At 48.8% G+C, this 27,933-nt stretch overlaps 1 protein-coding gene and 1 non-coding gene across 3 annotated transcripts; one reads left to right on the top strand and one right to left on the bottom strand.

Annotated features, from left to right (window-relative positions):
* Positions 1-1,720: 1,720 nt before the first annotated feature.
* On the top strand, positions 1,721-26,258 carry CD34 (CD34 molecule). 2 transcript variants are annotated; one of them, XM_028152288.2, is made up of 8 exons: positions 1,721-1,929; positions 12,552-12,734; positions 13,397-13,650; positions 15,155-15,235; positions 23,023-23,173; positions 23,423-23,475; positions 23,794-23,958; positions 24,621-24,740. In XM_028152288.2, exons 1-8 carry the CDS (start codon positions 1,851-1,853, stop codon positions 24,633-24,635), a joined length of 981 nt encoding a protein of 326 aa, XP_028008089.2. In that variant the 5' UTR covers positions 1,721-1,850; the 3' UTR covers positions 24,636-24,740. The 2 variants fall into 2 exon arrangements, with proteins under 2 accessions (XP_028008089.2, XP_008144239.2); XM_008146017.3 differs by lacking the exon at positions 24,621-24,740 and adding an exon at positions 24,747-26,258 and having other exon boundaries at positions 1,724-1,929.
* LOC114233147 (U6 spliceosomal RNA) lies at positions 12,072-12,179 on the bottom strand. The gene has a single exon (XR_003619291.2). It is a non-coding gene; the product is annotated as a U6 spliceosomal RNA (small nuclear RNA).
* Positions 26,259-27,933: the final 1,675 nt, after the last annotated feature.

Below are 27,933 nucleotides of genomic sequence, written 5' to 3' on the forward strand. Positions count from 1 at the left end.
ATTCGGGAGCTAGAGACAAGTCCGTTCCCGCTTCCCTTGGTCCAGCAAGGGAGACAAATGGCATTTGAAGTAAGCATAAGAAATGACTGAGAATGAAGGAAAAGCTAAGTGGGGCTGAACTGGTTTTCATTGTGAAGCAGGCTCAGCTCCTGGAGCTGAGAGAGGGTGTGTGTGTGTGTGTGTGTGTGTGTGTGTGTGTGTATGTGTGTGTGGGGGGGGGCTAACTTGGGAGTCCCCAATTACAAAGGCCTGATTAAAAAATGTATTTTGCAGCTCTTTCTGCCCCCGCAGCTGCAGGCCCTTGAGATCACAAAGTGGTCAGATTGGAATCACCATTTGCACTCTGAAACAGACTCAGACCATACCATTGTGTTCTCTCCAATTTGCATCGTAAGCCATTGGTTTTATTGTGTGATTAAAGTCTTTGTTTCCTATTTAAAGGAAAATTGGGGAATCAGAGCAGAAGAGGGAGCTTGGGGTTTGTTTTTGGACCAGGACACCCTTCTCCTGTGCAAACACCAAACACCAAATTTATCGTAGGCCAGAGAAGGACCATAAAGATAAACCGACTTTCATACTGCGAGGGCGTCTGCAAAGAAGTAAATCAGAGAGGATCAGAGGGTGCTGGCCTGGCTTCCTTTCCCCCGCTTCGGGCTCCGTGGTGCAGACAACATGAAAGAGACTAGCCTGGGTGTTTCTAATCCTGTGATTCCACTCAGGATCTCAGAGCATGTTCTCCCAGACTGCGCCTTATCTTGTCCCCTCCCTGCTGGCGTCATCTGCTCCTCCTGACTCCTCTCTGCTCCAGTCTCTACCTCCCAGCCCAATCTGTGACTAGGCTGCCTGCCCAGCTCAGTTTCTGCAGTTCAGTTTACCAACATCCTGGACGACTAGTTCGGAGTACGGAGCTCCAGGATCAACCAGATAATAGGGAAGGGAGTCCGGGAAAGTCCTATTTCTGACAGCAGATCAGGATGAAGCCCCTGAGTCTGGGACCCAGGGCCGGACAGGGGATGCCTGGAGGAGGCATCCATGTCCCTGAGGGAGTCCTTTGTCTTAGTGATGATGGTGGCAGGATCTAACCATGTGGGGAAATAGGGCTGGTCCCAGGAAAAAAAAAAAAACACCTTTAAATGAACACAAATAGACAGATCTTGCAGGGGGGGAAAAATGAAAAGAAAACGAAAAATGGACTAGGATGGTTTGGACGGGTAAAATGCATAACGGCAGCCGTTTGTGTGCCCTTCTCACTCATTATGCTTCATTAACATGCAACACCGTCTCCAGCCCACTATCATTAAATGCACCCGCCTACACGTGGAAAAGTTTTACCTGATTAGCAAAACGTCCACACTTGTAAACTCAGGTCCTCACAGAAGATTTCCTTCTGCAAGATTATTCTCGGCTTAAAACTTTAAAATAAAGAAAACCAAAAAGGAATAGAAAGCCAAAAAAAATTTTTTTTAAAAAAAAAAAGGAAATTTACTCCTGACCGGGCCACCAGCAAGGCTGACACAAAGGGGTTAAAAGTTAAGTGGAAGTGAGCTTGAAGATGGGGCCTCTACATAAACTTGAACAAGGCATCTGGGGCCCCGCACAAAACCTCCACCTTTTTTGGCCTCGAAGGCGGCAACCCCAGCCTCCCTCCCAACGTCCTCCGCCTTTGGGACTGCGCAGGGAAGCTCACGTTAGTGGCAGCCAAGGAGAGGGGCCGGCCCTGCCAGGACTAAAGAGGGAGGGGAAGGGAAAAGCAAGAATCGCCCACCCCGCTCCCGGGAGGAGGGGCGGGCGTCCGAGCGAGCGAGCAGTGTCTCGGGCTCTGTGCATCTCTCGGGAGCCGCGCGGGAAGGATGCTGGGCCGCAGGGGCGCGCGCGCGGAGCGCGGGATGCCGCGGGGCTGGACCGCGCTCTGCCTGCTGAGTCTGCTGCGTGAGTACCCGCCGCGCGCGGCCCGCCAGGCTGGACGGGGAGGGCCGAGCGCGCTCAGCCAGCTGCACGGAGGGAAGGCACCCTTGCCTCCATCCAAGCTCCCACGCCCATGGCCGCTCCCGGCTTTGGGGAGCGAGGGCCGTGTGAACCGGGCCCAGCCCCTCACCTGGGAATCGGCGGGGCTGGGGCGGGGAGGAAAGGCGACCACGCCGCGAGTGTGAACTCGCCCAGGTGTCAACCCGCGGCGAGCCCTAGGCGTCCCCGCGCGGGACAGCGCGACTCGCTGGAGTTGCCTCTGATATAAAGCCCCTTGAAGGTGCTGGTGTCTCTCCCTGTTACCAAAGGTGCGGAGCGCAAAGTTGGAGAGAAGGGAGGAGAGAAGTTTTGTGGCTGATGAGTGATTCGGGAAACGGGGCCTGAGCGTGTCGCGGGCAAGGGGGCCCGGCGCCCACCCAGCGCTGGGTCGGGGGGAGCCAGAATTAGACATTGAAGGAAAGGGAGCAAAGCCACCTGGCACGCGGCCGCGGGCGCAGCGCAGCGCAGCGCAGGAGGCAGGCGGAGTTAGGTGAGGAGGGGAGTTTGGAATGGAGAACAGTCCCTGCAAAAATCCTTGCGTTGGATCGCAAAGTTAAGTTACAACTCGCTCTTCCGACACCCACACCCATTCCACTGCAGAGAAGGTGGTGGTGGATGGAGTTGGTTCTCCACGCTGCCTCCCTCTCCCACCACAACTCCTCTCTCAGGAGTGTTAGGTTTGGGGATTTTCCTTCCCTGCCCCGCTCTCCAACTTCTAAACAGGTCAGAAGACTAGTGGACGCTTCTCCTGGTCCATAATGCTCTTATTTCTTAAGTTCTTGCTCTCAATTTCCTTAAAACACACACACACACACAATAGGGCACTCAATAAATATTCCTTTCATCTGGGGATAACATTCTCTATCTCCTTTCATTGCACTTAGAAGGTTTTAAACATTGTAACGTGTTCTCCCTTTTGCTCAGGATTCTGCCCCCAGAGCTCCCAATTCCCTACTCTTCCTAAAGGCCAGGCAGCTGGGGCCCCACAGAGCGGTCTGGGCCAGCCAGCAGGGCCCCACTCTCAGCCTCCTTTGCTGTCCCTCTTTGGGTCCACCCCGTTGGAGAGCGAGTCCTTCTGGGCTGGAGAAAGCTCTAAGTTAGGCTCTGGGTTGACCTGTTTGGCAGCCCCAGACTTGCCCTTTGGGGCAGGGAAAAAGCTGTCACTGAGGTGAGCAAGCCCTAGCGAGGGGATCCCCCGGGGTGAGCGGAGCAGAGGCTCTGATTCAGATCAGATGCTCCGCTGCTTTGACTCCACAGCTTGTGCTGATGACCCGGTCCTGGGCCCACCCTTTGCCTATTTCCTCAGCTGGCCCGCCTCAGTCTCGCCTGCAGCAGTGGAGGTGGGGGGAGCAACTTAACCTCTTCAAAACCTCAGGGTGGCCTGTGGAGAATTTCAGTCTGGGGGTGAGGGGTGCGGCATGGGTCCCGGTCCTCAATCTTGCCAGATTGCGTGGGCCAGTTTGGCACCTCGATGCCTTCCTTGAGAACTTTCTAGGGTGTGTTGTTGTTGTAAGAGTAGGAGTCATTTTCTGTCCTGGGGTATTTTGGGGAGTCCATGACATGAGTGACTGTACCTCGAAATGCTATCAAAGGGACGTGGCAGAAATTCTGTGCTATTATGACTGTGAAATTTAGAGCAGAAAGGGGTGCTGTGGCTTTCTCGTCACCCGGACACAGAGCTTTGTTCTGAGAAGTTCTTTTTTCCTGTCCCTGTAAGAAGTAGGTAGGCATGGGGATGGGCATAGCAGCCAACCTGAAGTAGACTTTCTTTGTGGGAAATGGAGTGGCGCTGGGTGGCGGTGAGAGGCCACCAGGAAGCATGGCCACACCGCCAGCTGGGAAGAGGAGCCCCATTTGTGAGACTCAGGGTTTCCCTCAAGCCCTCCGCGGCCAGTCCCACCCCTTCACATTCCTCTTCTTCCTTTGGGTCCTTCTGTGCCTGCAGACCCCACACCCATATCCTGTCTGGGGCCACATGTAAGAGGGGGGAGGAAAAAAAAGAAAAGGGAAAAAGAATTTTATCAGATATTTTCCAGAGGAGAGAGGACTCCACCCTTTGAGTCTCTGCCACATGGTGACTGAGGAGGAGCAGCCTGGGGGACCTGTGACTAATGCAGTGGCCCCCAGAACTCTTCCTTGTAGGGCCAACCCTGCTGCCACGACCTAGGCAAACGCAAGTCCTCCGCAGCATTCCTGTTTGACAGATAAAAACAGGCCACCGGGGCCTCTGCTTCTTATCCCTTTGGCTCCACCTCCTGGGAGCCTCATTCACTTATCCTCATCGCCTTCATTCTCTGACTCTTTGTCTTCAAAAGCTCAGGGCAAAGGGTGCCAAACTGCAGCTGATAAACGCCTGCCAGTCTTACAAAAACAAATAAGAAGGAGGAACAAATTCCACTTCTTATGGTCTCACGGCCTGATTTCCTTTAGATCCTGGGCAGGCAAGCCTGGGCTGACATTCAGGGCTGGATGGTTACCCAGCTCCACCCTGAGGGTGCCTGGGCCTCCCTCTCTCATTGACTTTGCTTGACCTAACTCAGTGGTCGGCAGACTCGTTAGTCAACAGAGCCAAATATCAACAGTGCAACAATTGAAATTTCTTTTGAGAGCCAAATTTTTTAAACTAAACTTCTTCTAACGCCACTTCTTCAAAATAGACTCGCACAGGCCGTGGTATTTGTGGAAGAGCCACACTCAAGGGGCCAAAGAGCTGCATGTGGCTCGCGAGCCGCAGTTTGCCAACCACTGACTTAACTAAATGGCCCAAGTGTGGAGAACTGAAAATGTGAAGGTAGGGGAACACTACCCTCCAGAAGAAAAAGCTCAGAGTCGCTAGGACAGAATTTCCATATTCTGGGCTTTGACTTCTCTAATGAGAACTTTTTCTTGCCTCCGCAGCAAAGAAATAAAAGCACGTTATCTATGACTTTTAGTCCCAAAGCCCCCGACTTTGCTAACGGGAAAGATGTGTGCATCTTGGAGGGGGGTGCATCCTGGGACCTACACGCCAGAGCCCACCTGGGAATGAGTCACTCCCCTTCAGGTGTCAATAAAGGAAAAGGCCTTTTGGCTTAACTGGAAAGTCTGCTATTTGTTGATTGGGGAGTGTTGGGGGTGGACAGAGAACCTATCGCTGACACCTACAGGGGAGCAGCATCTCTAGGTAGCCAGTTCCATTGTTCAAGAAAATTCCTTAAATAGTCTTTGGATGAGACAACCTAGACCCCCTGGACAAATTTAGGATGTGCAATTCCACAAGAGGTTGACTCGCTGAGCGTGATAAAAGAAAGTGGGACTTTGTATTTGATGAGCCTGAGACAAAAGGCTGAAATACTCCAGAGTCCAAGCAGAGGGAGAGAGAGAGAGAAAGAGAGAGAGGAGGGGAGTGCCTGGAACAGTGGAGGGACAGTGGAGGGTGAAAAAGACCTGGCTAAGAGACCTTAGGGTACGATATGGATGTTTAGCACAGTGGTGTCTAGAATTTCAGTTCTGTCATCATCTCTTTTGGGCGGTGCTATAATCTGGCTCCAGGCTCTCAGGCCTCCAGTAAGCACAGGCTAGTCTGTGTTAGCAGTCTTCTGGGGAGAATAAGGAGTGGGTGCTTGGCTAGCCCATGGTGAAGTAGTGTAAACCAAGAACTGCTGCGGCCTGAGCATGGGGAGGCGCAGGTCTTCCATCCAGGAGTCAATGGCACCCAGGAAAAGGCAGGAAGAGGTGACTGGGAGAAATGTCGGCCCCAGAGAAAGCTCAGGATATTGGGGTTCCACAGAAAGTGGATGGGGTCCAAGACACATCATTTAAATAGTATAGGGAAGTCTCAGTACACGGGGCACACTCAGGCCACAGACACTTGGTTTCAATTCAAACGTTAGCTTGGCCCCTGATGGATAGGAAGGCATCAGCCCAGCTCTTTGTTCTGATCCAATGAGGCCCAAACTCCTGGAGACCATAACAAGGATGCTTCCTGAGTGCTTTCAGGAAAGGCGGGAGGCTCACTGTCTTGCAGTTCATTCCATCTTTTTAAAACTAACCTCCTCATTTTAAGTTTTTCTTTGTGTTGCAGTGAAATCAGCCTTCCTGCAACTTCTAGTCATTAATTCCCATTCTATTGTTTCTAATAATTCACAGAATTATTCTGATCTTTCTTCATGACAACGCTTACCGACCTTTCTAAATCACCTCACTAGATTATAAACTCCGGGAGGACAAGGATATATTTAAATTCTAATGACACTCACGCCTAATAGTGTAAGGAATCCTCTCTTATTTTGTGCTTCCCACAGCACTGAGCATGGTCCCTTGTACATCACTGTGCTTGTGAAAAACAAGAATGAATACATAAGTGAAATGTACCTTGAAGAAAGTTATTTACTCTCCCTTCCAAATTCTTCCTTTCTACATCAGAGGTTATAGTAAAGGGCCAGATAGTAAGTATTTTAGACTCTCAAGGCATGGTACTCTCTGCTGCATATTGTATTTATTTTATTTTACAACACTTTAAACACAGGAAAGCCATTTTTAGTATACTGGCCATGGTATAAACAGCCCATGGGCGGGATTTGGTCCATCATCTGCAGTTGCCAACCACTGATCTAGATGAAATAACAGTAGGCCCTCAACCATAGGACTTGGTTTCTAGAACTCTCCTAACTCTGGTTAACCTCCCATGAACACTCCCTAAATTAATAAACTTCCCCTTAAAATATAGTCTCAAATGAGACCCCTCTACCTAGTGGTGGTTGGTGGGACTGCGCCTGACACCGTCGCCATTCAGTCCGTTTGTTCTGAACGCGGGACTGTGCTAAGCGCTCGGAGTAAAACCAATGAGTAGAAGAGATAGTCTGGCACTTGAGAAATGTATAATGGAACTGAAGTGGCAAGACCTCTACTCAGGAAACAGCATACATGATTTGTGCTCAATAAGTGATGGAGATAATGTCCTAAGGTCTTGGAGAAGCAGAAGGAAAGGGGCCTACACCAATGATAACCACGATTTCTTTTTCTTTTTTTTTTTTAATGTATTTTATTGATTTTTTACAGAGAGGAAGAGAGAGGGATAGAGAGTTAGAAACATCGATGATAGAGAATCATCGATCAGCTGCCTCTTGCACAACCCCTACTGGGGATGTGCCCGCAACCAAGGTACATGCCCTTGACCGGAATCAAACCTGGGACCTTTCAGTCCGCAGGCCGACGCTCTATCCACTGAGCCAAACCGGTTTCAGCAATAACCACGATTTCTTGATGTTTACCAGATAGACTAACTGCTTTACACCTCTTTCCTCCTTGGTTCCACAAAACAATTAGGAAGTAGGGACTATTTTTATCCTCATTTTACAGGTGAGGTTTAAAGAGGGGAAGAAGCCGGGCTGGTGTGGTTCAGTGGTTGAGTGTTGACCCAGGAACTAGGGGGTCACGGTTCGATTCCCGGTCAGGGCACATGCCCGGGTTGTGGGCTCCATCCCCAGTTGGGGGCATGGAGGAGGCAGCTGATTGATGATTCTCTCTCATCATTGATGTGACTACCTTTCTCTCCCTCTCCCTTCCTCTCTCTGAAATCAATAAAAACATAAAGCGGGAAAGAGGCTTCCGAAGGCCCCACTGCCGAGCACGGTGCAGAAGCCTGCCTGCTTCCATCAGGGCCTGAGAGCGGAGCCTGGGCTCTTTGCTTCCAGGCTCTGCCGTCTTCTCACCAGCACAGGAGTGGGCTCCCAGAAGAGGCCCTGTCCTCCTTCTTCCTAGGACTGCACCTCTCTGAGCTGAGACACCCAGGAACTCCTCCAAGAAACTACTAGTGGGCCGGGTGCTAGAATTTGAAAGGATGGGCAGAGTGGGGCTGACTGGCTAGGGCAGTGGTCGGCAAACTGCGGCTCGCGAGCCATATGCGGCTCTTTGGCCCCTTGAGTTTTTAGCAAAGGCCAGCTTAGGAGAACCCTAATTAAGTTAATAACAATGTACCTACCTATATAGTTTAAGTTTAAAAAATTTGGCTCTCAAAGGAAATTTCAATCGTTGTACTGTTGATATTTGGCTCTATTGACTAATGAGTTTGCTGACCACTGGGCTAGGAGGTCCAAAAACAACACCAGCAAAAAAAATAAAACCAAGGCTCTAAGAAAAGTAAGACCAAGGACAGGAAAACCCAGTCTCCTAAGGTGTGGAAATTGAGTTATTTAGGTAGCAGACCTTTCTGAACTGCTGAGGATTTATAACCCCACCCCGACCCCCCTTTAAAGAGTGACAATATCTTCAATTTACTAGTTATAGGTAGAAATTTTATAAAAATGTATTTCAGACACCTCTGCTTCCGTAAGTGTACCAAACAATAGGACTTTAACCTTCATGCTTCAGATATATCATGGAAACAATTTGGTCAAGGTACAACTCAGTGACATTCTAATGCTTATCGAGGTGCACATATTTATTTACTCCTCCCATAAATGACTCCAGGCTAGTGTGGGTTTTGATACGCATGTCTGTTTTTCATGTATTTCTGTTTCTTCATTTTTAGCTGCTGCTTCTCCTTATTTCATGTTTGTTTCTAAGAGTCTCTTTTTAATTTTTAGCTTTAGCTAGTATATCAAATAACCAACTTGATAGTATTGTGTGTAAAACAAGAATAATTGCCTCTGAATAAGTGCCTGTAAGTTAAATGGGTGACTTTTACTACATCAATTTTGTGACATCTAACTTGGCTGCTGAGAATCCTCGTATTGCCAACTCCCTGAGACCTTGTCTTCTTCTCTTGCTCCATGTTCAAGAGTTGAGATCACATAGCAGCGTAGGTCCCTTTCCTGCTGCTTCTCTAAGGTCTTAGGACTTGCGTCTCCATCACTTACAGAGGACAAATCATGTATACCGTTTCCTGAGCAGAGGTCTTACCATGTTAGTTCCATTATAAATTTCTTGAGTGCCAGTTAATAAAGATGGACTGAGAAGCAAACAAGAGAAGGTAGCATTTTCCTCTATTTTAAGCTGTACTCTCATATGGTCTGGTGGAGGGCTATGCCTCCAGTCTAGGGTGGAATGGATGGAGTGCGGGTTTTACCCATCGCTTTTAAGAATCTGACTAGTCGGCTGCTGTTCCTCCCTGCAGAGTAAGGGAACAGAAGTTCAGATAAAGAAAGGTCAGACTAAGGCTTAATGCCATGGGTGTGGCAGGGAAGTAGGACTCAAAGAGGTCCATGGCCCGTCTTGATTCTTATAAATGTCACTTCTTCAAGATCCCAGTCTCTTCATGGGAACGAACTCTATAAAAGGGTCCCCAGAGACGGTGAAACCAAGACACTCCCTCACTGATGTCCCTGTATTGCAGCACCAGGCCAGGATTGTCTCCCGTGGCCCTGCCGAGGTGTCCCCTGGCCCTACACCAGCTTATGCGTACCCCATGTTCAGCCTCGCCTTTCTGTTCTCCATCTCTGTTCAGTTTTCCCCAGCATCTCTGAGGCTTCCCTGCTCACCCTAGGCTCGGAGACATGAATGTGAGGTTGGGGTCCCATTGCCATTTGCAGATGGATCCTGCTAGAGTTCCTCAGTGCTCGGCTGAGGCTGAGGGGTGGGTGGGAGGAGGCTGCGGCAGCCGGGAGCCCGACCCTCGTGGATTGGTAGCTGGCCTGGGCCAAGGGTTGCTTCACTCATCTGGCACAGGCACCTCTGTCCTCAGAACTAGCAGCAGGTCTCTCGACACATCTGGAAAAGTTCAAAACTGTTTGTCTGGGTGAAGGAGGCCCTGGGGGAGGGGGTTCAAAAGCATGACATCACCTCAGCCGGGCCCAGTTTCCTTTGGGAAGAGAAAAGGGCTGGGCCAGGCTGGGCCAGATGGGATTCCCAGGAATTGATGTATTGGAGGGGACGAAGAGGAAAGGGTGGGCAGGAAGAGTGACGTCAAGGGGGATTCCAGTGGTGCCTTGCAATGTACCTTGAGAGGATGACTTCAGTTCTTATCACCTGCCCCCTACAGTGACTCCAAACCCTAGGGGCAGGTTGCTGAGAGGGCCCTACTTAAGGGCAGAAGAAGACGGAATCTGCTTCCCCGTCTATTTTATTTTGTTAAACTCACTCCCTACCTAAGCCAGACAGGAGTCCCTCCTTTTCATTCCAGAGAATGGAGGTTGCCTGAGAGGTTTGGCCCCTGAGTCAGCTGAACCTCCACGGCCCCATTGCTCCTCGCCCCGCATGAACTATGCCTTCCTTCTCTGCCCAAACCCCGGTGATGCGGGTTCTCGTCTCTAAAGCGGAGAGAGCGGCATTACTTTGTCCGCCTGCTCACCTGCCACGTAATATTAAGATGATTGTTGTCCTTGCCCTTAATGGCAGTCTTCTTGGCGGCAGGTTGGGGAGGGAGGCAGATATGGGGCAAGAGAGACTTGTCACCATCTCTAGGGACACATTCTTGGCCCCAGGTTAATTGCCTTAAAACTGAAGACGAACTTCCCTCCTGTTGCTGAGGGAAGGAAAAGGTGTCATTTTGCGTTGCTTTTTCCTGGAAACCTTGGAAAAAAGCTCTCACCTAGCTCTCAATCGGGAACATTTAGAGACAAGCTTTGGGGACCCTCAGGAGCCTTTCCTTGAGGATGGTCCTGCTGGGTGTGCGCTCTGCATCTCCAGTCCACCGCCAACATGTACAGGGTCCAAGCCAAGAGTACAGGGGAGGCCCACATACTACATGTCTAAATACTTGGAAGTTTTAAACCAAGCCAACCGACTGATAAATAAAATATCGTCTGTTCTCCTACCTTGCGAAACAGACCTTCGTGGCCACCTGAAAGGCCAGGTTTGAATGTGAGACTCTCACAGTCCTGGAAGTCAGTCCCACAATGTGGCTGAGCAAGAGGAGATGGCCTACCCCTCTCTTCTTAACCATGACGCTGGCCCACGCTGTAGAGGATCTGATATGCATGCGAGGGACGCTCCACCCACACGCTTCTGCTCTAAGCCTTCTCCCTGCAAGAGCCACCCCTCCGCTGCCTCTGGCCTCGCAGGCGCACACTCTGGGGCCGCAGCTCCCCCTCCGAAGGGTGGGCTGGGAGAAAAGGCCCGTGCGGGTCCTCCGGGGAGGAACACGTTCTAGGACTTCTGGCCCCCAAGGTGTGTTCTGGAAGGGAGGCTCCATCTCTGTTGGCACCGTGGTTGGAGGGCAGCGCAGGAGGAGGAACGGAGTGTGGGCTCTCACGCTCAGGGTCCAGGCAAGAAGCTTCTCCTCCCTGCGTCTAAAGATGGCGCTGCTGGCTGGGAACTAGGAAACATGGAAGGGCAAGGACCCTCGCGAAGATCTTCAGAGAATAACTAGATCCAGGAACATTATACTGTAGCAAGTTAACATTCATCTCATTGATGCTCCCAAGAATCCATGTAAGGAAAAAAACCTCACTTTAGAGCAGCGGTTCTCAACCTGTGGGTCGCGACCCCTTTGGGGGTCGAACGACCCTTTCACAGGGGTCGCTTAAGACATCCTGCATATCAGATATTTACATTACGATTCATAACAGTAGCAAAATTACAGTTATGAAGTAGCAACGAAAATAATTTTATGGTTGGGGGTCACCACAACATGAGGAACTGTATTAAAGGGTCACAGCATTAGGAAGGTTGAGAACCACTGGCATAGAGGACGGTAATGATCGTAGTGACTGTTCCGAGAATTAATATGGTGGTGGATGGAGAGTGAGAAAAAGAGAGGATACGTTAAAAAAGGAATAGAGATATAGCCTCCCCACATTTTAGATCTCTGTAATATTTATTCAGGTATACTTTGTGATTTTAATATTTTACTTAATATGTTATGAACATAGCCTCACATCCTCATGTTGCTATAGTATTTCTCTATCTGTTTATGGTAATGATTATGGTATCTTAGGTGCATAAGCCATTTATCCTATTGTAATTCATTTTAGTTGCTTGCAACTTTTCCCTCCTGTAGATAATCCTCCTATAGATAATACTCTACTAGCCAATTGGTGCATACAAGCTTTTCCTTCCCCATTTCTTTAGGAAAAATCTAGTCGTGGGAAATTAGTTGCCTGTCCAGGAGGATGTTCTTGCTGCTGTTGCCTTGCCAGGGGTGGCAGGAGATATTCGAACGCTTCACAAATTTGCATGTCATCCTTGCGCGCAGGGCCCATGCTAATCTTCTAGGTATCATTCCAGTTTGGTATATGTGCTGCTGAAGCGAGCACAGGATATTCTGGATGGAAATTGAATCACACCCTGGCCAGTTTTCTCAGTGGTTAGAGCATTGGTTGAAGGACCAAAGGGTTGCTGGTTTGATCCCCGGATTGGGCATGTTTGGGAGGCAACCAATCAATGTGTCTCTATCACATCAATGTTTCTCTCTCACTCTCTGACCTACTCCCTCCTCCCTCTTCCCTCCCCCCCAATTCCCTCTAAAAATCAATGAGAGAAATATCCTTGAGTGAGGATTAATAAATATATATATGTGAAGAAGGAGGAGGAGGAGGAGGAGGAGGAGAAATAGAAATTAAATCAGGTGATATCATGAGGCTCCAAGACAATTTAGGTTCTGACTTTTCCTCCTTGTTTCCCTACAGCCTCTGCATTCACAAATACAGATAACTTGACTACTGTTGTCCCAGAGCCATCTACCAAAGGAATGTTTTCAGCTGTTCCTACAAATGTATCCAACCAGGAACCCGTAACACAAAGTACTCATGAAAGTACCACCCTCTACACCATCTCTCAGAACAGCAGTGGGACCACAGCAGCCATCTCAGGTAAAACGTGTTTGTCTTGGGTCCCAGAGGGATGCTGCTGGTGCTTGGGTAAAGCATTAGGACATTTGCAGACCACTCTTCCTGCCCCTGCTGACCCGCATAGAGGGAAATACACACTCCTATAACAACGACGTGGACATCTTGTTTAGGGTACCCTGAAGTAAGTTCTAGATCATTCTTCCTCCAGTGACAGCATCCTCAGGCCAATGCCTTGGCAGCTGATCCTGACCAGTAATGCTCCTTGTACCTCTTCTCTCATGCTGAGTCTGGTTTAATGATAAAACAGGGCTAGATGAGAACTCCCTAGAGATCTCTGATCTCTCCTAAGTGAAGGAAGTTGTTTACGGGTTCAAATTGGGGGTCTTTGACTTCACGAGGGTGGACCAGCATCCAGTTAAGTTTCAGAATCCTGAGGGAATTCTAATACATCTAGATTATAGCTATGGTTCCAACAGCTGGCTTGCAATGAGTTTGGTAAGGGTTAGGCCATAAAGTAACTCTTAAATCCCCAAATTCCCTCTTCTGGGTTGAAAACCATGCCAATGTCATTATCTATAAGGTCTTCACTCATGAGAGTGAACTGAGAGGGGTGTGTGTGTGTGTGTGTGTTTATGTTTATGCAAATGTGCTCAAATGCACACTTGTGTTTTGGTCTTTTCCAGAGACTACAGTCAAGTTTGCATCTACCTCTGGGATCACCCCAGTTCCTGGAACCATGAACTCTTCTGCCCAGACACAGACCTCGTTAGCCACCATAGTGTCTTCCACCCTAACCAACTTTTCAACTTCAGAGATGACCTTGGAGCCCAGCACGTCACCTGGAAATATTTCAGACCCGACATTCAACAGCACCAGTCCTGTGGCATTTACCGTTGAACCCAATACATCCTTTACTTCTACCCCCAGTACCATCAAGGTGGGTGAATTAGGCCAAAAATGGCAGATTTCCCCCTCATTTCATATGTATACAAACTCGATACTCCCCTTAACTTCTCCTCATCCCAACCAAGAAGATCTGGGTCATTAAGAATTGGCATGGGCCCTGGCCAGTGTTGCTTAGTGGTTGAATCCCATGCACTGAAAGGTTGACAGTTTGATTTCCAGTCAGGGCACATCCCCAGGTTGTGGGTTTGATCCCTGATCGGGGTGTGTATGGGAGGCAACCGATGTTTCTCACATCAATGTTTCTCTCTCTCTCTTTCTCTTTCCCACCCTCCCTCCCTCTACTTTAAAATCAATAAAAAGAATTAACATGAAAAATATGCAGCCTAAATATTGCTGGAACGGGTAGAAAGGGGGAGAGGGGTGGAGTCAGGTGGCAAGGCTGATCTGTGCCATGGGAATTGCATTTCTAAGGAGTAGAGATTAAAGGGGATTCTCTTCGATCCATCCAATCCTCATTGGATTTTTCTAGTACCTCTTGGCCTGGGCTTTAATTAGGGCCCCATTCCCCTTTGTACACATTTAGAAACCATCTTTCATTTAATGGGGCTGTTTTTCCCAAAATGCTTAGGGCAAGTACCATTTCCTCCGTGTGAGAGGGTTTGGCGGAAATGCCAGGCATAGAGAGGCAGTGAGGAATGGAGCAACCAGGGATGGTGAGATCACTGGCCCTTCTCAGCCCTGGGGCTAGTGACTGGCTACAGCTTTCAGCACAGAGGCTGGGGGGCCTGGGAGCGGGCTCTGGGGGCCTGCCTGGTTTCTTTTTTAAAGGAGCTAGGAAAAAATCTGGACAGTCCTAGGGGCCAGGAGGAAACTGAGCCTCGCCAGGTTCTGCCCGGCCCCCCATTATCTGTTTGCCTATACAAGGTGAGGCAAAAGTAGGTTGACACTTGTGAGTACGCAAAACATATAATTTATTCTTGTATTATGATTTATTGTATTTTTCATATAACAACTGTAAACCTATTTTTGCCCCACCCTGTGTGGCCTGACTGCGAGTAAATAATACACTGGGGGGAAAACAGCCTGCCCTGCCCTCTTCTATCTCTGCGCCGTGCGTGCCAGTGTTTACCAAGTTTGCCAATGGCTGGTGTCTGCTGGGACCATTGGTGAGATGGAGGAAGAGAGTAAGACTGTTATAAAGCTCTAGTCCTCTAACATTTTTTTATTTATTTTATTTTATTAAATTTTTTGGGGTGACATTGGTCAACATAAACATATAGGTTTCAGGTATGGGTTTCTATGTTACAGGATCTGTATATTGTACCATGTGCTCACCACCCAGAGTCAAATATTCTCCTGTCACCTTATATTAGGACCCCCTACTCACCCCCCACCTCTTCCCTCCCCTCACGGCTTTTTACAATTCTTTTCTCTGAAAATCTCTTAAGAATGTGCTTCACAGAATCAAACTGGAAAAGAGGTGGGGAAGAAATGAGCGGCAAAGATGCTGGCTTATTTACTTTGTTTTAATACAGGGAGAAATCAAATGTTCCGGAGTCAAAGAAGTGAAATTGACCGACGCTATCTGCCTGGAGCTGAATGAGACCTCCAGCTGTGTAAGTCAAACTCCCCACCCCTGTGCCTTCCCCCTCCTCTCCTCCCACAGTTCCTTCTCAACCCCCTTAAACCATTTGTTCTAGATGGACTTTGGTGGGGGCTAAGCAAGGTCAGGCTACTTGCAAAATGAGCTTTGCGTTAGGGAGTAAGAGGCCCCATCTGGTGGACAAAGAAGGCAAAGGTGATTCTATTTAAATGTAGTTGTTACTTTTTACCTCCTCTGGTATAGTCTCTGTAGTACATTTAATATACATTGTCAGATTTAAGTTTGATTTTATATTAAGAAAGTCCTTCATGAAATATAAAATAGTCACCTAAAATATTAATTTCTTTATTATATTTATTTACATATAACTTGAGTCCATATAGAATTTCTTTTTCTATAATGCTGTTTTTCATATAACCATTTTCCCAACATTATTTCTTTCTTTGTTGATCAGAATGCTTCTTTTAGCTTATATTAAGGTTTTATATGTCGCAGGGCATATTCTTGACAGACATTTTATTTGTTCAGTTTGTCTTTTTTTTTTTTTTTGGCCTGTTATAAAAAATTTTTAATTATTATACTTTGACATTACAGGATTTTTAATATTTAGCCAGGAAGGTCCTTGCTCTATAAAAAATGAAAAGTATTTTTTATTCTATTAGAAAAACTTTAGGAACATCTTGTCAAGATTTTTTTTAATTAAAATTTTAATTGGAACTGCTCTAAAATTCATCCATATTTTTTCTGTTCTTTTATACTATTCAGCATCTTGCTTTATTTAGTTTTTAAATTTTTTTCTATAGGTTTTATAGATTTCTTAAACTTATCTATAATATAGACTTATTATGTATAACAATTGGTTATTGTTGGGATATTAGAGTTAATTGAGTTTGGAATATTTATCTTGAGTTTAGCCATTCTGGTTAACTTGCTTATTAATTCCAGGAGCTTTTTAGTTTATTCTTTTCTGTTTTTAAGGTAAGTTATTATGTTACCTTCCACAATCTGTTGTATTTCTCCTCATTTTTAGTAGTTATGCCTCTTGTTTGAGTTTCATGTCTTAGTGCATTGGTGAGATTGTACAGCGTGGTGTTCACTTTTAATGATAATAGTAGACCTCCTTACTTTGTTTCAATAAACCTAGTTTCCTGACAGTAACAAGGCTCTGGGTGAAGGATGGGATGACAGGAAGAGTGGTATTCACTTACAAAAAAAAACAAAAACCCACAAAAAAATGTTTCCTTACAAGTTAAGAATTCATTTAAAGGAACCATATATGTGATGTGAGGCATACATGACCTGAAAATGGGCTAGGAAAAGACTGTGCTGTCGAGCGCATTAAATTACTTATTTTGTCTATTCTAACTACTGACATCTACCTATGCTTATTAGGTGGGTGGTTCTGACTCACAGGTCTTTTAAAATTATACCTTAGAGAATTACCTTAGGACTTTAAAAAACAAAATACATGGTGAAGACATAAGTTCACACAATGGAACAACTAAGTGCAATTTGTAAAAAAGCTAACTTAGACACGAATGTAAAATGCTCTGTGTGTTCCTGGTGCTGACTTTCAACTCATTAAAAAAGTGCCAAATCCTTTGCTAATTCTAACTCGGGAAAATAACCAACTTCTCTCCCCTCCCCCCCCGACCCCCCTCTTTCCCTATCATCTTGGTTGAGCGCTTGTTTTCCTGTGTATCACGGGTCTGTGCCAGAATGCTCATTCTTTGTACCAACAATTTAGAGCTGATTGCATAACCTTCTACATGTCTGTCCATTGCTCTTCAAAGTTCACATTTAACTAGGATCATCATACAAGTCAAGTGCCAGGAACTTACTGCTGCTCCAGAAATAATTCCTCTTACGTTGCTATGACCTCTTTCAACCTGTGGTCTTGACTGTCTAGTCTATGTTGTGGCACAGCCGAGAGGATCTGCACGCTCCTCTGAGATTTGGGGAGGATCCGTGCGTATCAATGTGGAAAGAGAGCGGCTCCCCCAGTTTTCTAAAGAAGGCTTCTGCTCTGCTTGCCGTGAGTCAACTCTACGGTAGCAACAGTGGAGTGCTATCATTTCCCTGGTGGGTCTACCCCTATCGATCCCCCTTCCTTGCTGAGGTCCCCTCTTCCCCAGACCTCCAGCAGCAATGCCTCCTATGATTCCCCAAGGTCATTTTCCTCAGTCAGCCATCCTTGTTCGGAATTTTTAGCCACAGCTCCTGCTTGTGTCCCAGATTCCTTTTCCTTGAGTCCTACATGATTGTCTGATCATCAGTCGGTTCCCCAAGGCTGAGTGGTGCGGTGTAATCCTCCTTAGGATGCTTTGTACTTTTGGTGTCAGAAGGCCTTAAGGTGCTGGTTCTAACCATGGGAAACGTAGGCCCTACTCACAGCCTACTGAGAAGCCTGAGAGTTTGGATTCCCCTAACATCACGTCCTTGAATACTTGGGTAATGTTGGCATGCTCCTGCATCTGTATTCCCAGGAGAGAAATGCACAAGCATTGTTCTCAGCCATTCAGATTCTCATTCTGTACCAGTACTTACTGAGTATCCAGGGTGTTAGCTCTCGCTACGTGGATTCTTTTGACTTGTCTTCCGTAGATGCATTCTGTAGACATTTGTATCCCAGCCACTCTTCTTTCACTCCCCATCCTTCATCTCTAGGCAACACATCACCTGTATCATCCAGGGAGAGGAAGGGCGGTCCCACGCTCTTCTCAAGCACCTGGTACCACAGCTCAGAACCCTCATTAGCAGAACGTGTCACTCCAAGTCTGACTTTCATTTTCTCTGCTGCAACATCAGGTTAATTAAGTGTTTGTGGTTGTGGTTCCTCAAATTGTTTCCAAAATGTGAGGTTACTTTATTCTCTTATACCATACCCATTTTTTTCTAGGAGAATCCACCAAAAATATTTCTTAATGGCAGTAAAATACACATGACATAACCATATTTAAGTGTGCGGTTCAGTAGAGTCACCTTGTTGGGAAGCCAGTCTTCAGAACTCTTTTCATCTTCCAGAACTAAAACTCTACACCCATTGAACAATGTCCCATTCTCCCCTCCTCCTAGCCTGGCAGCCACTATTCTACTTTCTATTGCTCTGAATTTGATTCCTCTAGGTATGTCATATGAGTGGAATTATGTAGTATTTGCCTTTTTATGACTGGCTTATAACACTTAGCATAATGCCCTCAAGTTTCATCCATACTGGAGCCCGTGTCAGAACTTCCTTACTTTTTAAGACGGGATATCTTTTTCCATTGCATGTACACACTACATTTTGTTATCCATTCACCCACTGACGGACACTTGGGTTGCTTTCATATTTTGGCTATTGTGAATAATGCTGCTATGAGCATGGGTGTACAAGTATCTCTTCAATGCCCTGATTTCATTTCTTTTGGTTATATAGCCAGAAGTGAAATGGCGGATCATATGGTAATTATATTTTTAAATAGAATTTATGTTTTCCATAACAGCTACACCATTTTACAACCACATCAACAGTGCAGAAGGGTTCCAATTTCTCCACATCATTGCCAACACATGTTATTTCCTGTGTTTTGTTTTGTTTGTTTGTTTGTTTGTTTAATAGTAGCCATACTAATGGGCATGGCTACTATTTCTTGTGGTTTGGGTTGGCATTTCTTTTTTTTAAAATATATTTTTATTGATTTTTTACAGAGAGGAAGGGAGAGGGAGAGAGAGTTAGAAACATCGATGAGAGAGAAACATCAATCAGCTGCCTCCTGCACGCTCCCTACTGGGGATGTTCCCGCAACCAAGGTACATGCCCTTGACCGGAATCGAACCTGGGACCCTTGAGTCCGCAGGCTGACGCTCTATCCACTGAGCCACACTGGTTAGGGCTGGGCTGGCATTTCTTAATAATTAATGATGTTGATCATCTTTTAATGTGTTTATTGGCCATTTGTACATCTTATTGGAGAAATCTCTATTTAAGTCCTTTACCTGCCAATTTGGTTTTTAGAACTACCTTTCTTTAGAATCAGGTCTGTTTGCACAGAGGTTTTATTTATTCAGCTAGCTCACATCACCCTTATTCTGTCCCATTGACTTCATCTGAGGCAGACTGCCTCCCGCCTGCACATCATATCCCCAGCCCACGCCTTCCTTGCCCTCTGCCCAAACACTAAAGGTCAGTTTCCATGCAGAAAAACAGTGTACAGATGGAGGACTGATGAAGACAGTGTGTTTCTTGGAAAGAGCCTGGAATCAGGAGACAGCCTAACTCCGTGCCCTTGGTCAGCTGCCCACCTGTTGTGTGAGTTGTAGCAGGTCCTTTAATTAGTCCAGAACCCATATGAACATAGAGGTTTTGCCTGCATTGTCAAACTCACACCAAAGTACATAAAATTATTGAGGGGGGTGGGGGGGGGCGGGGAGGGAGACAGCACTGGGAAAATATCTTAAAGGTCATTTATAAAAATCCATGTCCTTCTCTCTCTATTTTAATGCTTAGCATGCTTCCTTGACAAGCTAAGAGTCCTTGCAAAAGTTTGAGGGTGCTACCCTAGAAAGGTTGGATGGTTTTATTATTGTGGTTATTATTTTTGCAAAAATACTTGTGCAAGCCGATGTAGTCGGGGGCTCACAAATCGGATTCTCATGAGCGTAATGGCGAGGCTGTGGCTTCCTCCTGCCCACTCTCCCATGATGCCTGCCCACAGCCTCTCTTGGGGAAGGATGTTTATTTCAAGCATCCGGAGAAGCATTGTGCTTTGTTCAGGATCCACCTGCTCGTCTCCAGGTTCAAACACAATTCCCTGATGCCGAGTGGGAGGCTGGCCGCTGTTATTCCCTTGAATTTAGTCCAAGAAACCAAGCAAGGGGTGGAGGGACTCCGTGTGAAGGCCAAACCAGTTGGGATGCTGGGTTGAACAACAATGCACTTTTGTTTATTTGGTGCTATGCTTAGTTCAGTCTGGGTTCCACATTATGTAATATACACCTGCTCCCACACTCAGGAGTCTTACAGTCTAGTCAGAGAGAAATGGCAAAAACGATAAGGCAGAATATGACTAAACATCCAAATGTGGATTCTAGATGGCAGCGTACGTAAGGTATTGCTATTATTAATAGTAATAGTAATGGCTGCCATTTTTCCAGTGCCCGTTGGGGTTTCAAAAGCCTGCTGGGCACTCTTCATACAACACCTCCTTACTCACCTCAGCAACTCAGTCTTCAGCTAAGGACCCTGACACTCAAGCAAACTGCATGACATGAAAGAATCTAGTCACTAGCAGAGCAAAGGTTGATGTCCACTGTGATGGGAGGTAGGAAGGGCTTGAGGGAGGGAGTGGGATTTGGGAGGATGGAGAATCCAAGGGAGAAGATGGTGTTCTTCATTCTCCTGCAACTGGGATTGTGACAGTCACAGGCTCTCATGTCCCTGAGCTTCCTCATGGTGGTGCCCCCAGTCAAAGGCCTCCCCCCACCAGCTTTTCCCGTATACTTTCTACCTGTTCTTCAAGGCCTACATTGAGATGCTCTGATAGCCCCACGCCAGATGTGTGCTCACCCTCCTCTGAATGCCCATAGCATCTCAATTGCACCTTTCTTTGGTAAACTAGGCCTGTGACTTCTTGGTCTCTTTTGGCTTCAGTTTTTTTCATCTCTAAAGTGGGGAGAATGATAGTACCCCATTTCATGGGGTGATGTGAGGCTAAATTAATCAATATGTGTAAAACACTTGAAACAGTGCCTGGGACATAGTAAACTTCATTTATATTCATTGTCATGCACACAAATCTGGAGCTTGGACATGTAGAATTCATGCTACACACACACACACACACACACACACACACCACGTGACCCACACACCACGTGACCCACGCGCCACGTGACACAGGTTTTCACACAGCATCATATATTCAGGGCTTGATAAATGTCAGGATCTGATTGAGGTGCAGCTTCTTGGACTCAGCTGCCGGATGGTGGTGCCACCTCGCTTGGCTTGTTTTAACCGAGCAAGAGCCTGTCCCTCTGCCCCTCTCAGGAAGGAGACATATTCCGACCAGAGACACATCAGCAGCCCAGCCATCCAGCAGCACTTCCCTGCTTTTCATTCAGAAGGCATGGCGCTAGGGAGGGTGTGGTGCTCAGGGAAGCCATGTGCGGCTCTCAGAAGGGAAATGGGCCTCAAGAGGAAGGAGACTGCTGAGTATGTCCAATGTGGTGTCCGGGCTACCCTTAGCAAAGAGCCAGATTTTTCCAGAAGCAGAGCCTCTACCCAGGACTTCACAAGGCAGACCTGCAGAATTGAGCCTTTTCCTGAGGGGTGAAGCAGCCCTGGCCTGAGAATCCATTTCTCTGAGACCTCAGCTCCCAGAGGCCTTCCAAGGTCGCCAATGGCCTCATCTCTCTGTGGCTTGGGGGTCACGCCCTGCTCTCCCGGCCTCATCCAAGCCCAGTGAGTTTCACTCAGCTCCCTAAAGCTCCAGCTGGTGGAAGCAAGCTGGGGCCTGAGGCCAATCTTGACCTTGCCTTGTTGCGAGAGCAAAGGAGCCTGGGTTTTTCTGCCTTGGGCCACGGCAGTAGGAAAATACCCAGGCCGCCTTCCAAGCTGGGAGGGCCCTCTGGCCTTGCCACAGAAGCAGTCCTGCCTACAAACAGGAAGCTTTCTCCTCCACGGAGGCTCAGATCTGATGGCCCTCGCACGCCCCAGCAGTTTTCCCCTAACAGGAAGGCGGTCAGAGCTGTTCAGGCGTTTCCTCCTCCGCCATCTGCCATCCGGACAGGGGAGAGTCTTGGTTTCCACTCCTTTCCTGTGCAGGGGAGGCCGCTCTGATTGGAGGCTGCCGGCATAACCCTGGGGCACTCGAGAGCAGGGCGTTGGAAGGCACAGCCAGGGCCCGGTCCTGGGCTCACTGTTGAAGAATTATCCGAGTTTATCTGCTGAGCCTGAGTTCCTGAGTAGGACTCAGTTCCTCAGTACGGGCCAGTCAATAGCCTGGAGGAAGACCTCTGAACCTCTAAAGCACGGGACCCATACTTATGTTTTAATAGATATTTTCATTGATTTCAGAGAGGGAGGGAGAGAGAGAGGGAGAGAGAGAGTGAATCATTGATCGGCTGCCTTCTGCATGTCCCACACTAGGGATTGAGCCCCCAAAGCAGGCATGTGCCCTGACTGGGAATCAAGCCATGACCTCCGGGTTCATAGGTTGATGCTCAACCACTGAGCCACACTGACTGGGCAAGGATTCCATACTGTTAATGGGAAAGGGGGATAGAAGACTTGGCAGAAAGACCGTTTCCCTTTGCACCATGACCTTTGTGAGACCTCTTGGAGAGTAAGAGGGAAGGGACCCAGGATCCTGCCAAGTCTATAGTCATAGATTTTGTCTCCCCTCCTCACCCCTCTTGGCTTTATTCTAGCCTTGAAACAAATGATTTTCTCCTCAGTATTGCACTATTAATATTTTTTGTTATTGGCAATTGCTTTGGAATTTACTTTGAATAGTATATGTGGGCAGGGGCAGTCCTTTAATAAATTTGTTCTCTGGCATCTTACACCTAAGACACTAATAGATATATGTTTTGGTACTGAGAAGTTTGTTTAGTGTTTTTTCTTATTGTGTTCTTATACACACATAGTTCGAGGTGTTTTTTTTCTTTTTCTTTTTTTTCTTTTTTTCAGTTGGAATTTTAGAAAAAAGGGATCCTTCCTGTGGAGGATTTAACCAGAATTATTATCAAGACTCTGGATGCAGTTCAGGGAATAAGAGTAATTTCATCTCTTGCTCGTCATTTTTCTTGGTCTTCCAGGAGGACTTTAAGAAGGACAATGGAGAGGAACTGACCCAAGTCCTGTGTAAGAAGGATCCGGCTGAGACTGGGGCCAGTGTGTGCTCCTTGCTCCTGGCCCAGTCTGAGGTGAAGCCTCGTTGTCTGCTTCTGGTCTTGCCCAACAGAACAGGTAAGGGGCACATCTGTCTCGAGGGCAAGGGAGGGAGTGGGGCTGAGGTTAGAGGATGCTGGGTAGAAATCAAGCATCGTAACTCAGAGAGTGCAGGGGCTGGGGAGCAGGGCCGGGCTGACTTTGGGAGAGGCCGTCCTGAGATGAACTACCCTGGCCATCAGAGCATCTTCTAAAACAGCTTAGGAGGACAGAGCAGGATGAGCTGGCTCAGCTTCGAGATTCAGCAACCCCTGTTTCTAATTCTAGAACTTTCCAGCAAGATCGAACTTCTGAAAAATCACCGGTCTGACCTGAGAAAGGTAAGTTCTCTAAGATGATGGGTTTGGGGTGTTTGCTGTAGTAGGGGAGAGAATAATGACCTTCTCTAGACTTCCCTTTCCTTCCTCTCCATCCTTCTTCAACCATCTTCACCTTCCTATGCCGAACCAAAATCTCACAGTGCAGCTTGATTAAGAGATGTCCATCTGAAATCCCATTTAGAAAGTTCCTGAGGTCAATGTCTTCTTGTGTTTACTCACTGCTGGGTCACACACATGGGTCTAGTCTGGGTTGGACTCCTTTCTAGAAGCCATATCCCACAAGTGACTAGGCCGTCTTTTCTGTGCCTTCTCTCCAAGCTGGGGATCCAAGACTTCAAAGAACAGAGTATTGGAAGCCACCAGAGCTTTTCCCGCAAGACCCTGATTGCGCTGGTCACCTCGGGGATCCTGCTGGCTGTCTTGGGGATCACTGGCTACTTCCTGATGAACCGCCGCAGTTGGAGCCCCACGGGAGAAAGGCTGGTTAGTTCTGGGGTTCGGGCCACAGGAAATGAGGAAGATCGTGGTCTTCTGGGGCAGTCCATGAATGTCAATGTCAGGGGCGGAGAAATACCAGAAAAGGCACTTTTTGTGCCCTTAACACAGGGATGGCCAGGCCTACACATACCGTGTCCTTGGACGAGTCCAAACAACATGCAGGGTGGGCCAAAGGTAGGCTTCCAGTTGTTTGTTTATTAAATAATACAACCATTAAGAAATAATAATAACACAAGAATGAACTCTGTGTTTCGTGTACTCACAACTGTAAACCTACTTTTGCCCATTGGGGAGGGGGACTAACTGGGCCCAGCCCACCTCCCTGTGGTCGCAGATGGTCCCTGCCACCGACTTACTCTTTTCACTGGGACAGTTCATCTGGGCATGACCGGAGCAGGCTGCTGAGTCAGCCACTTGCAAACGTATTACGTGGCCACGGGTGCCACTTGGCTCACGAGGGGGCATGTGGCGGGAAAACATACTTAAAAAGAATTTCTTTTTTGGGGCAAAAACCTATTGTTGACGTGTCCTGGATGAGGAAGGAAAGGCTGGGGTTTGACTGGTGGCCTCTGGCCGGGGGGTTGCACACGCCGGGGAGCCGGTGTCTGGGGAGCTTGTGGTGCTCTCCTCTGTCCTTTCTCCTCTAGGAGCTGGAACCCTGACGGCTCTCCCGGAAGAAAGGAGTCTGCACATGCAGCCGCCCCCCCTCCTTCCCCCGCCGGGTCCCCCTCCCCTGCTTTCAGATAATGCTCCTTTATTTATGCACCGTCTAGGGGGAAGACCCTTATTACACGGAGAACGGTGGCGGCCAGGGCTATAGCTCAGGCCCGGGGCCCTCCCCTGAGGCTCAGGGAAAGGCCAGTGTGAACCGAGGGGCTCAGGAGAACGGGACCGGCCAGGCCACGTCCAGAAACGGCCATTCGTCGAGACAACACACGGTGGCTGATACCGAATTGTGACTCGGCGGGGTGGGGCGAGGCTGGGCGATGCCTGGGGAAGGGGGCCCGCCCTGCGTCTGGCCGCGTGCTGCCTCCCTGCCGGAGGTGCCATCCCTCGCCTTCTACCCTTTGCCACTGCACACGCCTTTCAAAGCCATTCCTGGGGCCCTGCCCTGCCCCAGAGAGGGGTTCTCTCCACCTCGGGGAGAGGCAGGTAACCCTTTATGCATTCAGCTCCCTGAACCCAGACTCTGGTCTCCCTCGAGGAAGGGTGTGATGGGGAAAAGCCAAAGCTCAGAGAAGCTTCCGGGCGGGGTGGATGATCCTGCAGCCTTCACACGTGGCCCCTTCCCTCTCCCGCCTCTCTGCCTCGTTATGGGAACTCCCGGGAGAAAGCGTGGGCTTTTCTGGCCTACACTTTCCTCCCAGGAGGCTTTGCCTTTTACTGTTTCTTCCTTATATTTTCTTTCTTTGCTTTAGAGAAACCAAAGCAGCTCACTACACCTGCTTTTTGTTATGACAGAGCCAGACACCTTGTCGTCTTACACCATGTACCTTACGCCCCCTCCAAGTCACTGTGGATCCAGTCACCTGCTTCCCTCTTGCTCTCCAAGGCTCCCTCGAGCTCCCCGGTCCCCCCTCACACACCCCCCCCCCCCACCCCGCCTCTGTGTGCAGAGGCCCGCACAGCTTTCTGGCTGAGCCTGGACCTGGGCTCTGAGTTGTAGAACAATGTCTCTGTTTGGGAGGCAGGATGGAGGTGCATGGACATGTGTTCCCACCCGTGGGGGCAAATGGAGGAGAGCAGAGAGCTCAGTTCTGGTCCTGGAACCTCCCAGAGCCTCTGCCTGGGCTCCTCTCCTCCCAGTGGTCAGAGGGGGCAGGAGCAGGGGACCACATCGTTGAGCCAAACCTCTTGACCTGTGCGCGTCTCAGGAAGCCTTTTGCTCTTAGGCGAGGCCCTGGCCTTATCCTCCAATCTCAATGGCTTCCTCCTCGCCCCCCCCCCTCCCTGATTCCTGGGGTGAGCTGTGTCTTCAGGCCCCCAGCAGACTCCCTCTGTCCCTGTCTCCCCCACCCTGACCCCCTTCACTGTTCTGCATCCCCTTGGGGTCAGGGCCCCACGCCATCTCCAGAGGACCCTCACCAGTTACCTCCTCTGTGGGTGACCCAGGTCCTCATTTTTGTGGGTGTTTTTTTTTTTTTTTCCAGAGGGGTGAGCAGGGATCCTGATTTCAATGACGGTTGGAAATAGAACTTTCCAGAGATAGGAAGATTGGGTAGATTTTTTTTTTCTGAATAAAGAATGGTGTGTAAATACTGTGATTAAAGTAATAGTGGAACACATTTTTCTGTGGCTCTGACCCAGCTGGGTGTGTCTGAGTGCGGGAGCGGCCCGTCTCTCCATCAGATCCCTGGACTGTGCCGTGATGTGTAGGGAGGACCGTCTCAGGGGACACAGGTACCCACCAGGACGCGGCCCCTTGGGATACGTCTACCAACCACTCCCCTCTCTCAGGGGGAGACAGGGAAGGCTTACAGGGACGCTGGGCATCTCTAGGCATGGAAAGAAAGACTGACTGGAATGCAGGGGCCTTCAAGATGGGGGCTGGTGTGCTGACATCTGAGGGGCCATGCCTTTCATGAATACCTTTCTGAGAAGAGGCGCATTTGGGTGACTGTATGCAAAACACAGGGAAGGAGCCATGCCCTGTGCACCCTCTGTTAACACGCCATCCCCCGCCCCTGGCTGGGAGCAGAATGGGAAGATCTGGCTGCCAGGTCCCGGAGGGGTGGTCTCCACCCTCAGCGTTAAGATAGCAGTCTAACTGTAACACCTTCTGTAAGCATACCACCGCCTTCTGCCCAGACCCCTCCCTCCCCCCCCCCCCCTGCCTCCCTCCTCAGACCATAGGAAGTGGAGGAGGGGGAGCACCGGACACCACTGAGGAGCTTCAGGAAATGCTCCCCAAGTGTGTCAACAGAGGCGGAGGCCGTTGGGCCCAAACAAAGGATCCTTCCATTCTTATCTGACCAGAGCCAGTCCTTTCCCTTCAGCGCGGCCCCACCCCACTTCCTCCTTGCTTTCTCCAACTGCTCTAACCAGAGGTTCCTCCCCGGGAGACAAAAGGGGGAGATCTAGAGCCAGAAGGTGACAGCTGGTTGTGGGGGTTGGAGAAAGGAGAGGAGGTGGTCATCTGAAAAAAGAAGTCAGGTTGGCCTTCATGGGTCTGGTCACACGTCCTCCCATGAGAGTGACCAGATGAGGGTCTGGCCAGTTAAAGTGGCAGGAGCAGGGGTGCAGGGGTGGGTGCAGGGTACAGGCTCCCAGGAAACATGGGAGGAGGGGGAAAGGCAACTGAGACTTGGAAAGGCCTCCAGCCTCAGGCCCAGCAACCTAAGTAGTATTTTACCCCGAGTTTGTCAGGGTGTGCAGCTTTAGGAGGAAGGGGTGCATGTGTGTGTATTTAAGGGGTGCGTGTGTGTATTTAAGGGGTGGCGACTAGTTCTCCTAATGGCTGGACTACTTGCGCTGAAGGGTCTCAGCTTTCTAGACAAACTTTCCCCTTTGGCCTAAGCCTCCTGGTGCAGCAATGGCTCCACCTGCTGGCCATGCTGGGATCTTACCGCTCAGCCTCAGCTCCATCGCCTCCATGTTGGGTTTCTCTCCCCTGCGGCCTCACCCTTGAACACCCCTAGTCCAATTGATCTGCTACGTGACGCTCATCCTAGCGGACCTACAGCAAGTCACTGCTGGTGAGGCCTTCAAAGATACATTCAACTCACCTCCCTTATGGCAAAGACAAAGTAAGGCCCAGAGAGGGCGTGTGGCTTCCCCAGCTCACCCAGAGTTCAGGTGTCCCGGACCCAGAGCTCTCCCCTTCATCCTTTACCCCACTCTTCTGCCGGGGTCTCGGGGTTCCTCCAGGTGGATGTCATGAAGCCGGTGAGGGCAGTGTCAGGGAACTTGGGGGGCTTCGCCTCTGGAATAGGTCGTCAACGTGCTCTCGCAGGCCTGCCC

Source organism: Eptesicus fuscus, chromosome 22 (assembly GCF_027574615.1).
Source record: "Eptesicus fuscus isolate TK198812 chromosome 22, DD_ASM_mEF_20220401, whole genome shotgun sequence".
NCBI lineage: Eukaryota > Metazoa > Chordata > Mammalia > Chiroptera > Vespertilionidae > Eptesicus > Eptesicus fuscus.